The sequence below is a fragment of the Numida meleagris genome, chromosome 3, assembly GCF_002078875.1.
Source record: "Numida meleagris isolate 19003 breed g44 Domestic line chromosome 3, NumMel1.0, whole genome shotgun sequence".
NCBI lineage: Eukaryota > Metazoa > Chordata > Aves > Galliformes > Numididae > Numida > Numida meleagris.
In genome coordinates this window covers 22,221,680-22,236,429 of record NC_034411.1, presented here as the reverse complement: position 1 = coordinate 22,236,429, position 14,750 = coordinate 22,221,680, and the positions used below count along the sequence as shown (strand labels likewise).

Below are 14,750 nucleotides of genomic sequence, written 5' to 3'. Positions count from 1 at the left end.
GCATCGGACAACAGAAGATTTAAACCTTTACTTCCACATCCATGAAAAGAGGTAAGGAGAAAAAGGAGAAAAGACATTGCGATGAATTACTTTGTGAAGGTTTTTTTTGTTTGTTTTTGTTTTGTTTTGTTTTAAACATAAGGGCTGTAGCAGAGTATTTAGTAGTTACTTGGGTCACTACAATCCTTAAGGACAGCAGCAGTGGACACTACAGTGCCAGGTGCAGTACAAACAAAAAGAATTCACTGTTCATTTGCTGAGCAAAACTGAAGTCAATTCGAAATTTACCGAATAACAGAACCGCACATAGAAAAAGAATAAAACAGAAAAAACAGCAACAGAAATGTTCTACAGCCAGAAGAAAAAAAAGGAAAAAATTATTCAGTTTCCTTTTGAAACAAGACATAGGATGAAAAACTTCAGCGAAGAAGTAAAATGTGACTTTCATCCCACCTGCTAAAGCTGAACTAAAGTTAGGACTTTTGTAATAAATTCAACCTGCATGACAGTATGATAGCATTCAATTTTTATGTTGTTATTTACTTTCCATATGTATGGAATGAAAACAGACAAACTAAGCACTAAGACTTTTTTTTCTCCTGGGCTCCAAGGAAGTATAATTTATTTACTACTATCTATTTTTAGAAAGAGAAATACTGACACATATTTGCTCTAGGATTTCTAGCACTTTCTTCTTACATATAACAGTTGAATTTCTGGCTTCACTTCAGTTAAAGGGAGATGCAGGAGAAAAAAAATAACCACTAAAAGAATGAGAATGAAACAGAACAAAAAATAAATTGTTTGTCCAAAAAAGAAAGACGATGAACCAGATTTATCACTAGCATAAGTGAGGCAAAAGCCATGGAAAGCAACACCTTGCTTCTTGGCATTTGTTTCCTTAGTCAGCTGTACTGCAGCCTCCAGGAACATGGCAGCCCCATATGCCATCAGGTCATTATTAGGACTTCTGATTTTTGTTTTTTGCCTTTTCTAATTTTCTTAATTAGGTCTGAGAACATGACTTTTCCTATAGATTGCCATATTTAGCAATGAACAGATGAGATAACATTATGCACACAGGTCAAAATCAATATCCGAACTCTCTGGGTGCTGCTGTGGTTCCTAGCACTGAAGAAAGCAGATCTCTAAACTCACAATGCTTATTTTAGTCAGACATCCCCCAGCTTGGTTAGAATCCAGGGGAAAACAGCAATAATTCACATATACGAGCATAGGGTGTGAAAAGAGATTAAAAGGCTGATCTTTCATTTATAAATCTATGTCCATGCTTGCCCTGCACATATAAACACACTCAGAAAACCAGCATATGAAGGAAGCAAACTCTTCTTTTTTTTTAAAGCACTGACTTTAAGAGGAAGGACAGGGATAAAGATAACATGCAAGTAATGTAAAGCTTCCAAGCGCTCTTCACCCACCCCACATTCCCAAACCAAAAATTTACCCATGTTATGTCCCGCCCATAAGGGGAGGGAAGAAGTGACCAGAAAGTTAGAAAACGATTTTCAGTGGTCCTTTACATCCTTACAGACACCTGTTTCCCAGTGCTTCTGATTCAGAGAACCAGTCAGTTCCAGAAGCTTTTTTTACTTACTTTGAATAGGCAAAACACCCAAATAAAATTTAGTGTTACAGGCATGTAGTACCACTCCATCTTAAGTTTGAATCCAATCCCTAATATAAAATAGACTATACAGCAACCATTTAGCTACTCAAATAAATACTCTCTGCCATCTCATCTGATTTTCTGCCTCAGATCAATACAAGTATGCTGAACTGGGGAAAAAGAACAGGGTAACTGATCCCTGCCTCTGAAATATGCTTCTCTTTATATGCAGTATAACTCGAACAGCAGCTTATTGAAATAATTCAGATTCTAATAAATTAAATTAGCTCTCCTTCTTGGGCAAAGGCTATCACCATACATTATCACTGAAAATGTAATTCAGTGTTTTAATTCTTTTAGCCTTATACAGATTGAATTGCTTCTGTAGACTACTATTCTCTCTTTAACATTATGATAAATCATGTCATGCTTTTCAAAGCTATGAAGAAGTAGCCTTGAAATCCAATCACATCCTTACTTTCTCGTGACTTAGCCAAAAAACTAATCTGAATGCTAGCAGTGAGAAAAAGAGCTAACTGGTATCCTATCAGCCACAAGCAGAACCTATGGAGTAGGTGCTGGGCAGGGCATCCTTCCTTAGTATCATCTTTTGGGAAGGACTATCCATTAGCAGGTAACATAGACACCTCTGAACCGCCAAGGTATATGAACCTGGGGGAGACAAGGGAAGTATGCAGAATTTAAATGAACTGAACACCTTAAGCACACTTAAGGACAGGAAAGAATCCTAAATGGTTAAATGGCAGAAGAACTCTGCAGTGCCAACATACAACATCAACACAGTTTGTAAAACAGAGGGTTTTAAAGGCAGCCTGCCCCTCAAGAGGGCAGCATAAAAAAAGGCACTTCATTAGAAGTATGGAGGTTGGCTTTTAAAGAGTTAATCTCTTCCCATCTTCTGTCAGCACATCCAAGAACTATGCTTCACCAACATTTCCACTATGCTTGGATCATCCTTTGGTATTTAGCTGCTTTGTTATAGACACTACAAAGAAAACAGGTTATGACTGCTTTAGTTCTAATCAGCCACATAAAAATATTCATTTGCTACTGGATTTATCAACAGACTTGACTTGCATGCAAAACAGTTACAGTATTGCCTAATTAGACAGACCCAAATAGGAGAGATGAACTACGCAGTTTCAAGCAGATATCAAATTATATAGCTGTCTACTATTTAGAAGACTTTAAAAATTATATTTTCCAGTTTGTACAATTCATCTAATAAAAATATTTATGATCCCCTATTTTATAAAACCATAAATACCATGGTAATTTATATTTATTGCCTTGTCCCTTATTATCAAAAGAAAGGTAAAACACATCTAGAGAATGTGCATGCTTTTCAGTATAGCTACTTCAGTAATTCCTAGATAGCTAATTTGTGTTCGCAGGAGAGATTATTCTACTAAAAAGATTTAAATTAATCTATTGCAAAAGCACTGCCTCACATTTGCCAAAAGCCTGACCAGCAATGGATTCATTTTATCCCCGTACAACTCACTGTACTTTCAAGTTGCACCATGCTCCCTTGGCACTAAACAGCTTAATTTACTTTTATTAATTCTGCATTGTGTTTTTTTCTGGGACATTTTTTTTTTAATCATCATACATTTTGTCCTTTGAAAGTTATGTGTCATCTTTGTCTAAATGCTAGCTTCTCTCTTATTGATCCACTTAAGTGAACCCTAGATCATTTATATTGAATATATCTTTCCTGATGATCTTTCACTATGTATTTATTTATCTCAACTAATAAGAATGATATACAGTTCTCAGTCTGGTATCAGCAACAACTGATCACAGTGTTCCACTCAAACATATACTGGGGGCATGTAGTAAAAACTGCTATTTCCAAGATTTATACAACGCTGGCACAACTGGATTCCACTCCTAACATGAAATTTCACAACAGTGTCACATGTAAGAAGTCAATTTTTTTCCAATATAAATTATATCTTATGGGATTATAGATAAAAACCACAGTATAAAATTGCTTGAGCTGGCACTGCAAAAACATGATTCAACTTGCCTTTGGAATACAAGGTCTTAGACTGCATTGTTCTTGGAAAAAAACTTCTTTAAGTCTGTTTTTTAAAATTTACTGACTGATGTCTGAATACAAAGAGATAACATTACCCCTCAAAGTAAGTGATATTTCCTTAACTGAGTAATACCAATACTATAATACTAATTACTATAAAGGATCACTGACAAATGTTATTGTGATTATTCAGATTCAAAAGACAATAACATCACATGTTTTAAGGGCTGTGTAAATTTTAGACCAATGTGTTCTTTCCTGACTCTATACTACAGCATATTGTATTGCCTTAACTCTACAAAGATTAATCCTAGCATTATGTTGATTCATCAGTCAACGGATTAAGTTCTATGGCAGGTCATGAAAGTAATTTCTACTTAACTGTATAATCAGCTTGCCATATAGAAAAAACAGGAGAAATACTTATAACTTTTCTTTCATTTCAGCACCAATGGAAATTTCTCTAAAACTACTTGTTTCTCACTGTTTGTATTCTGCTCACGTCTATACTCTTGGAGGTGTTGTATTCTTTCTCCTTCAGCACCACACTTGAGATCAGAAATTTCAGACATTCTCATATTTAATTTCATGACCTTGAACAAATATATTCATTTTTTTCCTCTTCCATGTGTAGAATGTAGTTATTCATACCTAAGTGCCTCTTTTATTAACCGTAGTTATTAATAGCTGTATTTATTAATAGTTAATGAATTCAAAGTATTTTTATGGACAAAAATATTCTCAACAGAGGAAACTGGAATTTGAATTGTATTTTTTAAAATGTGGATTGAAAATATGCTAATGTTCTAAACTATAATAAACACAAGAAATTTTGAAATTGGTTGAAAAACATAGAAGTCACAATTTTGTTTCAAAACAGTATTTTTTCCATTATATTTTATAATAGAATAATGAAGAAAGTTGTAAAACAAAAAGTTGCTTGAAAATGGGGGAAAAAAATCAATCCAAATTCTTTTTAAATGAGTATGTCTTGTCTAAACTATTGATCAATTCTAGTTTCATATGTTACAATTAATCTTACATTGTTGGAACATCCTAAAGAAGACAAAAACAGCTTCACTACTAGTGCACTAAGAGCCAAGTGTTGGACAGTCCCAAAGTTACCCAAAGAGCCAAGAGACTCAATAACCTATCTACATTGCTTTTAACTTCATCAGCTCTAGGCCCTGTGTACACTGCAAATAAATTGTTTCTTTCACAGTAATTATGTCACTCTTAAAAACAAGTCAACTTGTCAAGTTAGTTCCTCTATGGTGTCCTCAGTGTCTTCAGTTTTTTTTAATGGAGAATGATAGCAGGCAGAAAAACAGTGAGCTTTAACCTGTCTCAGTCTCCCTTTACTATCACATGTGGAAAACACAGAAACATTAACATAGCAATTTATAGTCTTTATCTCATTTTACAGCCACTGGTGACACTGGACATCATTTTCTCTTTTACAATTTCTTTTAAACGTATTTGCCAGATGGACGAAAAAAACCTTCACAGTAGCCATGGCCACCTACTGTCTCCAGTCTCAAGGGAATTTCTTACAGCAAAGCCAAAGTAACACATGCGTAACAACCCAGTCTGGACACTTACAACTTGAGCAGCGCAGCCCTGCAGCTGACTTAATCCAACAGTGAAGTAACACAGTGTGCGAAATGGGGTGAGAGGAAAGTAAAATCTAAACCAGCGTATTTGAAAGAAAGGGAGTTGCCCTACAAGGGAATTCTCTACACAATACAGAGTATACAAAGCAAGACCTTTCTGTTTTGAAGAGTCCTTGAATGTGGCTTTTTTTTTCTTTTAATAGAAGGTTATCTTTTTCTCCACAGGCAGCTCATGAAACACCAATCTGCATATACTGTCCCAAATCTCCACCTGAAGTGTGCAGCATTATTCTGCTGACATTGCTGGGAAAGCCCCTCAGGTCCTGTAAACCAGCCTCTGAGCCCTTCACAGAAGAGCAGCAATTTACACCAGCAGAAGCTCTGCTCTAATGACCTTACAATGATTTATATCAGTTAAATGTCAGAACCCACCAGGGAAAACAAAGATGAACCATCTTCAAAGGATAGCATCAAGAGAATGTTTTTTCCTTGGGCATGAGGGGTAGAATAACTAAAAGTACCACTGTTATACTGATTAAGACGACTGTTGAGGAGAGACAGGAAAACTGAAGTACGAATCATCTCATTGTTAAAATGCAATATGCAAACTAAGATACTGAAGAAATTCAAACCTGTGTAACCAGAACTTCTCAGTAATTGTTGCTGTGAGTCTGAGCATGTCTATGCCTGTGCTCAGTTCAAGGGCTGTGACAGTACACACATTTCCCCAAGGGATGTTCTGTAGGTCATATCACCAGTCTACAGATATGAAACGTTCCTCCAGCAAAAATCATTAGCAGACTGCTACTATTTGCAGAGCATGAAAAAAGCCTTTTTTTTTTTTCTTTTTTAAGTCTTTCAACGTCAGAAACACCTGTGGGCACTCCTTCAATGCTTTATCAATGCTATGATAAAGTAACACATGAAAGCCCTGCACAGGAATCTGCAAACAAACACTTAAGGCCAGATCTCACAAGGCTGTTTGCATCATCTCATTTGTGTTATTTCCATCTGTAGCTTTATATAAAATGAAAACCTCTCTAGGGAGTTAAATATCAAATAGCATCATGTTTGTTCCACTATACCCAACAGTTTGCCTACGTAGCTTTTTTCCAAAAGGAAAAATACTTTAAATTAGATAAACAACCTGTTTAGTGTATTTTCACAAAAGTATTTCAGTTTTATGCTTTTACCCAGATATTTAATTGGATATAATTTTCTTTTAATAGCTAGGTTGTCCTTTATAATGTGTATTTCAAAGGAATTCATAAAAATTAAATATAACATGCTAAATTTTAAATACTAAGCACAGATGAAATGTGTATGTATGTTACATGTTTAGTATGTGCCACAGAAAAATACAGACGTAATTATTTTGAGATAGATTTTACAAGATATAGCTAAAGATGATTCTTGCAGCCCACTTCCTAAAATTTTGTTAACAATTCATGAACTCTCTGAACTAGTTAGACATGGAATTTATTTTTTTTTTTACATTTAATATTTAATTGAGTAATATTTTCTTGGTAGTTTGAGCCAGTAGGAAAATAAGCAGTAGTCTGAATGTTAGTTCTTCTGCTGGCTTGTGACTGGTTCCTAAAGAAATGTTAAAGAATTAAGGAGGAGCCTACATTTCTAGATTTCTCCCTGTCTTTTCTTCTAGTTATAGAATTATCAAACAGTATCTTCAAGTGTTTTACCTTCCTCTAACACAACTGTTGCCAATGGTGCATGCATCACCAGGCATCCACACAGGACTTTCTGGTGGACTAAGATTCAGCCAGTCACCACCTGGCTCTTTGCCACCTGCCACATTGCACTGGAAGCAGCAGAGAAAAGTGCATCGTTCATGTGAAGAATTGCCACTAGTGGACATATCCTGCTCAGTTATCAGTGAAAGGAAGAGAATCCTGCCCTAAGAAACTATCTTTACACACTACTTCAAGCCATTTACGGTAAGTCAGATGAAGCGGTTTCTCTCAGAGCTGTACACAGTAGCTGTCTGCTTTTGATTTGTCCTCCCGACCTCTGAGAATGAAGGAAAGTAAATATGGATTTCTGACCAAAACCTCAGCTTCTGGCAGTGCAATTAAAGATGGATTCTTCCAGAAAGGACTCATCAGCAAACTTTTACAAGGGTGGCAGGCACTACTAGAGACATAGGTACGATTATCCAACATATTCAAAAGCAGCCATTTATTTCTTCTCCCCTCCCCACTCCCAAACATAAAGTAATAATTAAGGGGTGGAAGTGGAACTACTGACCTCATCAACATTCTCAAATGCATTGATCACATCATATGGCAAGCATGAGAGCAGATCGATCACAAACCAGGTCTTCAAGTAATTCATGCGAATCAGCTTTGGGTCAGAGATCACCTCTCCTGCAGGCCCCACAAAGGTGGTATGGAAATTAAGTACAATGTCTACCAAAAAAATGACATCTACAATGCTGTCCACTACTAGCCATGCCACATTGTTCTGTTTGGTTTTAAAGGAGACATTGTAAGGGACCAAAATAGCGGTGTAGAAGGTTAAAATCAAGATGATCCAGTCCCAGGTAGTCTTGAAAACACAATAATGCAAAATTATATGTGGCGGAGTCTTTGGTGCTTCTTGTTTGTACTGTGGGAGAATTTCGGAGCCCAGCTGCAGTACCTATAGTGACAAAGATTTCAGGAGAAAAAAAAGAAACATTAATTTTTTTTAATATTAATTTTAACATCATAGAGTCTTGAGCTCAGCTGATAAAAAGACATGCCCTTTAACCTCTTTTTACATTATCAAATAGAAAGTCAGAATAAGTATTCTGCTAAAAAAAAAAAACAGCAACCAAAGATCAGTTTTCTTTCTTTTAATGTCATTAATTGTTTTTTGACTACGCCTAATGTGTTGAGCCTCCAAGACATGCAGAGAAGAGACAGCTCCTTCTACAGTCCAAACAGATGAGACAGATAAATGATAGGAAGGAACGCAGTTGCAAATCAATGGCAAAACCAGGAATAAGACCGCAACTTACGACTCTCGTCCAGGACATGGACACTGTTTCTCAATGCTATCTTGTTTTACACTTCACTACCCTGTATCTGAAATCAAGCCCTGTACTACAATCCATGAACGCATAGGCCTCTGTTCCTGTGTGCTGCACAGGACTAAAGTCCATGAATCATTATCATTAGCTTCAATAAACTCATTTCAAACTTTAAAGTTTCATCAAGAGAAGGTCAGTGTCTTCCACATCTGATGGTATACAGCTGAGTTCAAACACAGATCGGAATTCAGAAAAGCACTATAGCAAAAGATGATCTGTCAGCAACTTGAGGTTGAGCACGGTTAAGTGTTCTGCATAATTAAAATCTGATCAATGACGCCCATTTCAAGCTTATCATCTTTACCATTCTGCACAGCTGTACAAAAAGAGTACAATCATGCTTTTACATTATGGAATACCTATGGAAAACCATGATAGCATCTTAGGAACTAAAATTCCTCATATCTATGAGCAAGAATACATTTGTTTACATTTATGGCTATACATCAGGGTGAAACCAAGGTGAATGACCTGCCTCAAAAAAAAAAAAAAAACTATTAAATTTTAAATGAAATTTATACTGGATGAACTATAGGTAAACACTGAAAGGAAGATAGAGACTTGCTCGAGTGAGATGTGTTTCTTAATGTCAGACTCAGAAGCTGGGAGAACTATTTAGGAGCATGGTCCCTTTTTCCACATTTATTTACACTGTAGTTCAGAGCAACATGCCACTCTCTCTGGGAAAAGATCAGACAGCATACCTAGAATAGAAAGGATGTCTTCCATTTATGCTCCTTATCTCAACTTTTTTAACGTCAATTATTTGGACATGGATTTTTATCTGCAGGCTTTCTGGGTACTTTTTATTATTCCTTTTTTGTTAACCAGTGGTCCTTTTTTTTCCTCAATAGATTATTCCAAAAAAAAAAAAGACAAAAAGAACGCTTGAACAAAACAGTCTCAAATCAACTTCCCTGCTGCTTTGAACCTTACATCTTATCTAATCACTTACTCTTGGGCACCACAGAGGTCAGGCACTGTCAGATCATAGTCCCTTGCACATGTGTAAATGACTACAAGAGCTGTAAGGCAAAAAAAACAAGCCTGCTGACCTTAAGCCTATTGTGTTTTCCAGAAGAGAAATAGCATGACCTCCTCAGGGAGACCTGCTGGTTAGCACAAGGGCATCAACACTATAAAAAAAAAAAAAACCAAAAAACTTATTAACTTTGTTCCACTGAGTTTCTAGAATCACAGCAAACAGGGGAATGGAACACTTCTCCTAAAAGTAGGATCCTTGCAGAACAAACCAGGAGTCTAACACAGCCACTACAGTATTAAGAGCTATGCCCCTCCTAAACCTGATTCATTCAGGTTTGCCATGATAAAAAATTGTTGGCTTTGTGTTGTGAGGAAGTGAAAGTAAGCATAAGACTGAAGAAGTCTCTTCTCTGCAGGAGGCAATGGCTAACAAAGTCCCCAGAAGTCCCTGGTAGTGACTGGAAAAGGTTGTACTGGCCTGGTAACATGTATGCATGGCATGGATTTCCTACACGGCTTGTTTGCAGTCCCGGCTACAAATGCTTGAAGGCCTTTTCTTGCAAAAAGTTCTGGCCCAAGATCAGTATTGCAAATGCCTCCTGCCTTCCCTTTTGAACACTGCAGCTATACTTGGATCAGTTGGAAAGCACTGCGCTACTACGGGTTTCAGCGAGGCTTAGCACAAACAGCATCCCTCACATGAGATCCCAAGCCTGAAATATGGTCCACTGGGCAATATTCACTCACTGGAATAACCAATCAGCAAAATCAAGCACTTTTCATCACATAGTGTCATTTTGCAGACAGCTAACTGGATTTTAGTTCTAATGTAAATCTAACTAGCATGGGAAGATGTTTCACCCTTCATATAGAGAAGGTGAAATATAATTTCTTCTTTGGTCATCAGATAACTCCTAGCACTATTTCTTTCTTTTAGCCTAAATACTATATGAAAAAAAATCAAACATTTTGATAATGATTCCATCCAGTACAAGAACTTCAGCCATATAACACTGAAAAATACACTTTGCTACTCTTTGTTTTTAGATTGCTTGTTAAATTTACATATTCAAATTCAATTGTATAACACACTCCATTTCAGCCGTCTCTGGTCTCTGTATTCCAAGAACTTGTGGAAATTTTGCATCCTCCAAGCCAAAGTTACTGGAAAATGTACTAATGTATTGCCATCTACCTAAATAATGGGAGCAATGGCAAGAAAAGTCTCTGGCAATAAAGAAGAGGCTAAATTATGGTGTCAGTTATTTTACTGTAAATCACAAAGAATACCAGTAAATCCAGTGGAGCTGCATGGATGTAAAACGAATGCAGAGAAAAACAGAATTCTCATTTCAAATCACTAGGAAAATAAACAACTTTGCTGCTTCAGTGTTTTAAAATGTCATCACCAAGTACAAAGTACTCTCCACTAGCTTGTCTGAAATCCAAAAGGCTACAGCACAGAAAAACAAAAGCATCAGTGTCTTCTTCCCCTTTTATTTAGAAAGTAAATGCACTCTAAACTATCTGAACGGATAGATTTATTAACAAACCTTTGGAATTTCCACTCTCTCCCAACAACTAATTAAAATGAAAAGGGAGTCATGGCTTTACCCAGTCTCCAATAGGAGGATGAGCACCAGAAGTTTGCTTTGAATCTCAGAGAGAAGAGCAAGGAGAGTGCAGGAGATAGGCATCGGAGAATGACACAGAGATGCCAGTCACTTGCCAGGTGGAGAAGGCCTGCAGCACACCTGGGATGTCTCCAGCCTTCTGTTTAGGTAGGCTAGGGTGACAAATTCTAGTCCTGGCTCCCCTTCACTACATCACTAATGCACACCTTGTAAAACCACCCTAACATCTTGCTGGAATTGCCAAAGAGATTAATTATCATTTCACTGCCTGAGACAGAAGGAGGGCACCGGCCCCACGCACACTACCTCTGCCTGGAAAGGCAACTTGCTTTACAGACTAGCAAAGGTCGTGCATTCTCCAGGACTGCCAGTCATGAGCTTTCAAAGTCACCACATTCTTCTTTTAATTGAAGGAAGCAGAAAGCCCCCTATAATGGATCTTAATTATCTCAGAGAACAAGTGTGTGCTTTTAACATTAAGAACAGCAAAAGAATTCAGTGCTGTGCAAAATAACAGAAGGAGCTCCACAGAGCCTAGGGCTGAAACTTCAGATTTTGTCAGGTTGCTTCACTGGAACTTAGGAGAGCACTGTTCTCCACTTGTCACACCAGGAACCATGCATGGTCTATTTGCTCACCATCCTTCCAGACATGCACACCACTGTTGGGTTGTCTGGAGATTATGAACTATAAACCCCACTCTCCCTACTCTATATAGCAAAGCCAGGAAGATGCAAAGAGAAGTTCCTGCTGCCCTACCCCAAGGTGATCTTAGTGTACTCCAGACTCTAGGGACAACGGTGACGACCTGAAACACAGTATTTGCTGAAGCAGTCATGTGTTGTTAACCACCCACACAAACTAACTAGATTCAAACTGCTTTGTAAAGATACTCCCCCTTCTGAAGTAGAAAAAAAATCAACAAAAAACACAAGATAAATATGAGAGCAATTATGAAGAAAATGTATGCAACTATATAAACCAATATGCCGAGCTTCCAGCCATGTGCACTGATTATTTTACTATCATCTTCTAAATAACTGAAACAGCTCTGGTTTTGAAAGATTTTTCTCCATTACACAGCTATATCTCAGTAAAAGAAATACTTGTTTCAGAAAGTTATTACTGGAAGTGTTCCAATTACTTCTGATTCATCAGCGACTACAGTCTTATTATCCACATTTATTATTTGTGGTAACGATGCATGATGTTTTAATCGCTCTTTAAAGCCAAAGAATATTATTTCAAGAGCAGAAAGGAAAAACTTCACCATGAGTTTCACAAGGCTATGTTTTAGGTTTTGGGGGTTTTGTTTTGTTTTGTTTTAAACAGAATAAAACTGATTTATTCTAGTTTTCTTTAAAAATGGTGAATATATCACCAATCAGGACTCATAAAAGTGCATCAGAAAGAGGTTAACGTGATTTATTTCTAAGACTGCATAACCTGGGGAAAAAAAAAGCTTTCATTTTCAGCTTAATTTCCCCCTTTTGTGTTTGCAACAGCTTATTTGCTCTCTCATTCTCCCTTTGGTTCTCCAAAGCACCCATACAAATTGCTCCCAAGCCAAGAGCTAGGTGCTAAGTCTCAATGTGATGTATACTTCAATGCCAGTTGTAAGTCCCTAGTACACAGGATTTACCAAAAAAATGGCAGAAGGTCCTTTATTAGACAATGCTGCTAAGCACCATTATAATTTTTCTGCTTTTATGCCCCATAACTATTGCACATACCCTTGTTTACCCCAAGCTGTCTGGTAAATGTACAGAATGCATCAGGCAATACCATGGGTGCAGAGGACACGCAAACTCTGCAATGACCAGGAAGAATTGTTCCTACAATTATTTCCTTAGTAATAAAACCACAGAACCGTATCAGCTACTTTGTACTCATATTGCAAAATGTACTTAGAGTTACCTAACATCCCTGCATTAATTGCATAATGAATTTAAACAGTTTTTACATGACTGCTACTAGAGAAGTCAGGCTAGACAAATCTACACACCCTGGCAAGTCAGAGACTAAGGCTTAACACTCACTGCTTCTAGAACTCACAGTCTGTGGGTAAAACAAAGTGTTTTATCACTCACACCCTTCTGAAACCAATTAATCATAAACAATAAGATAATTTGTAAGCCCTTGCGGCAGGTCTGTTATTTGTGTTTGTACAACACCTTGCCCCATTCAGCTACGAGGACACAACTGGCTCCTCAGCTCCTAGATAAAGTAAGTGATAATGGACTAACAGCAACACTAATAATAAATAAAGAGCTTTTTTGTGCAAACAAGATGGATATGAAATGCCACAGCAAGTAGGAAAAGAAATAGGTTGCAATCTAATTTGAGCTTAAAATTTCAAATAGGCTACAGTAGAGATGAAGAAAAAAATATTTGGAAATACAGTAGGGAACAGTTAAGAGATCCTATATTAAATATTATCAGGAGATCTTTCTAGAATAAGAAGTCTGCCAGCCCATGTCTTCTAAGGATAAAAAGTGGGCTCATCTGTGTGATTATCCGCATTCTGCTTTCTCTAGTGTCATTCTATTGACTTAAATGGAATTACAGCAGATATACAACAAGGTACCTAACATTACAGTTGGGGATAATGTTCTTTTTAAAATAATGACTGCAATATTCAGCCAGCAATTAAAGAAACTCATTTCAGACATATAAACTATACACTTGCCCTTTATTATTTGTAATGAATCAACTTACTGTGCCAGTTAGAATACTTGAGAAGTCTTTTTCAACTTATCTGCCAACAAGATGTTTTGGTAATATAATCACATAAGTCTAGAGACCAAGGTTCAAAGAGCCAAACTGAATAACCTCAGACTTACTCCCTTACATTCCACTGCCTTAATTTTAGCATGAACTACAATTCAAGAGCAAACATCTGAAGAGAAGGAAGGATTATTCAGTGCTAAGCCTTGAATTATATTATGTGGGAGAATGTCTCAGCTTCTAAGACACAAAAGCAATTTCAGTGTGTGAATTTGATAATCACACAGTATTCCTGAAGTACATTGTCCATGTGAATTTCTGCCCCTTCCCTCTGCTAGTGTGATCTAAACTACTTCCGGCAAAAATGCTCACAACAAAAATCAGTTTTCCATTCTGGAGCGCATCTACATTAAATACAGAGTAGATAAGCTCCTGTTTGTGGAAATTTTATGGTCATGTGATAAAAATGCAGGCTTGGCCAAGGAAATGTCTACTTTGCAGAGAAACTAAAACATACACTGGAGAAAAACAAACACTGGGAGACTCACGGACCTCATCGATGGCTTACACCTCCAGCTACAAATGAAGATTAAGACTTATTGTCAAGAATCATAGCTGCTGCCATGGCTCTGACAGCAATAGGTGATACAGCAGTACTATGTCATATTGGCCATACTGTCATGAGCACCATATCAAGATTTTCCCCAAGCTGTTTTTACACCAGGGAGACCCTGCTACTGGTCCTGGTGACAACTACAGGAAACTTAGCGCAGTCTCTCCCCCTCGTGGCAAAAGCCCTAAAACCCTCATACTTCAGGAAGCCTCTTCTCTGCATAGATCTTTTCTCAAAACTTTGAGAGAATCTACATAAATCGCAGTTTCACTTTTCTATTGTCTGCAGTATTGCTTGTGGCATCTTATAGCTGTTCTGTCCATAAAAACAGTATCTCAAATATACATTTTAACCAGCTTAAAACACACTGGGATCCCACTAAAAGAGAATTAGACA

The 14,750-nt window shown here is 37.1% G+C and overlaps 1 protein-coding gene across 1 annotated transcript in view; it reads right to left on the bottom strand.

Annotated features, from left to right (window-relative positions):
* KCNH1 (potassium voltage-gated channel subfamily H member 1) overlaps positions 1 to 14,750 on the bottom strand; it is a 182,140-nt gene that overhangs the window by 135,743 nt on the left and 31,647 nt on the right. The window contains exon 6 of the mRNA XM_021393204.1: positions 7,571 to 7,963. Coding sequence (XP_021248879.1) covers positions 7,571 to 7,963 — 393 coding nt within the window. The remainder of the gene's footprint in view (positions 1 to 7,570; positions 7,964 to 14,750) is intronic.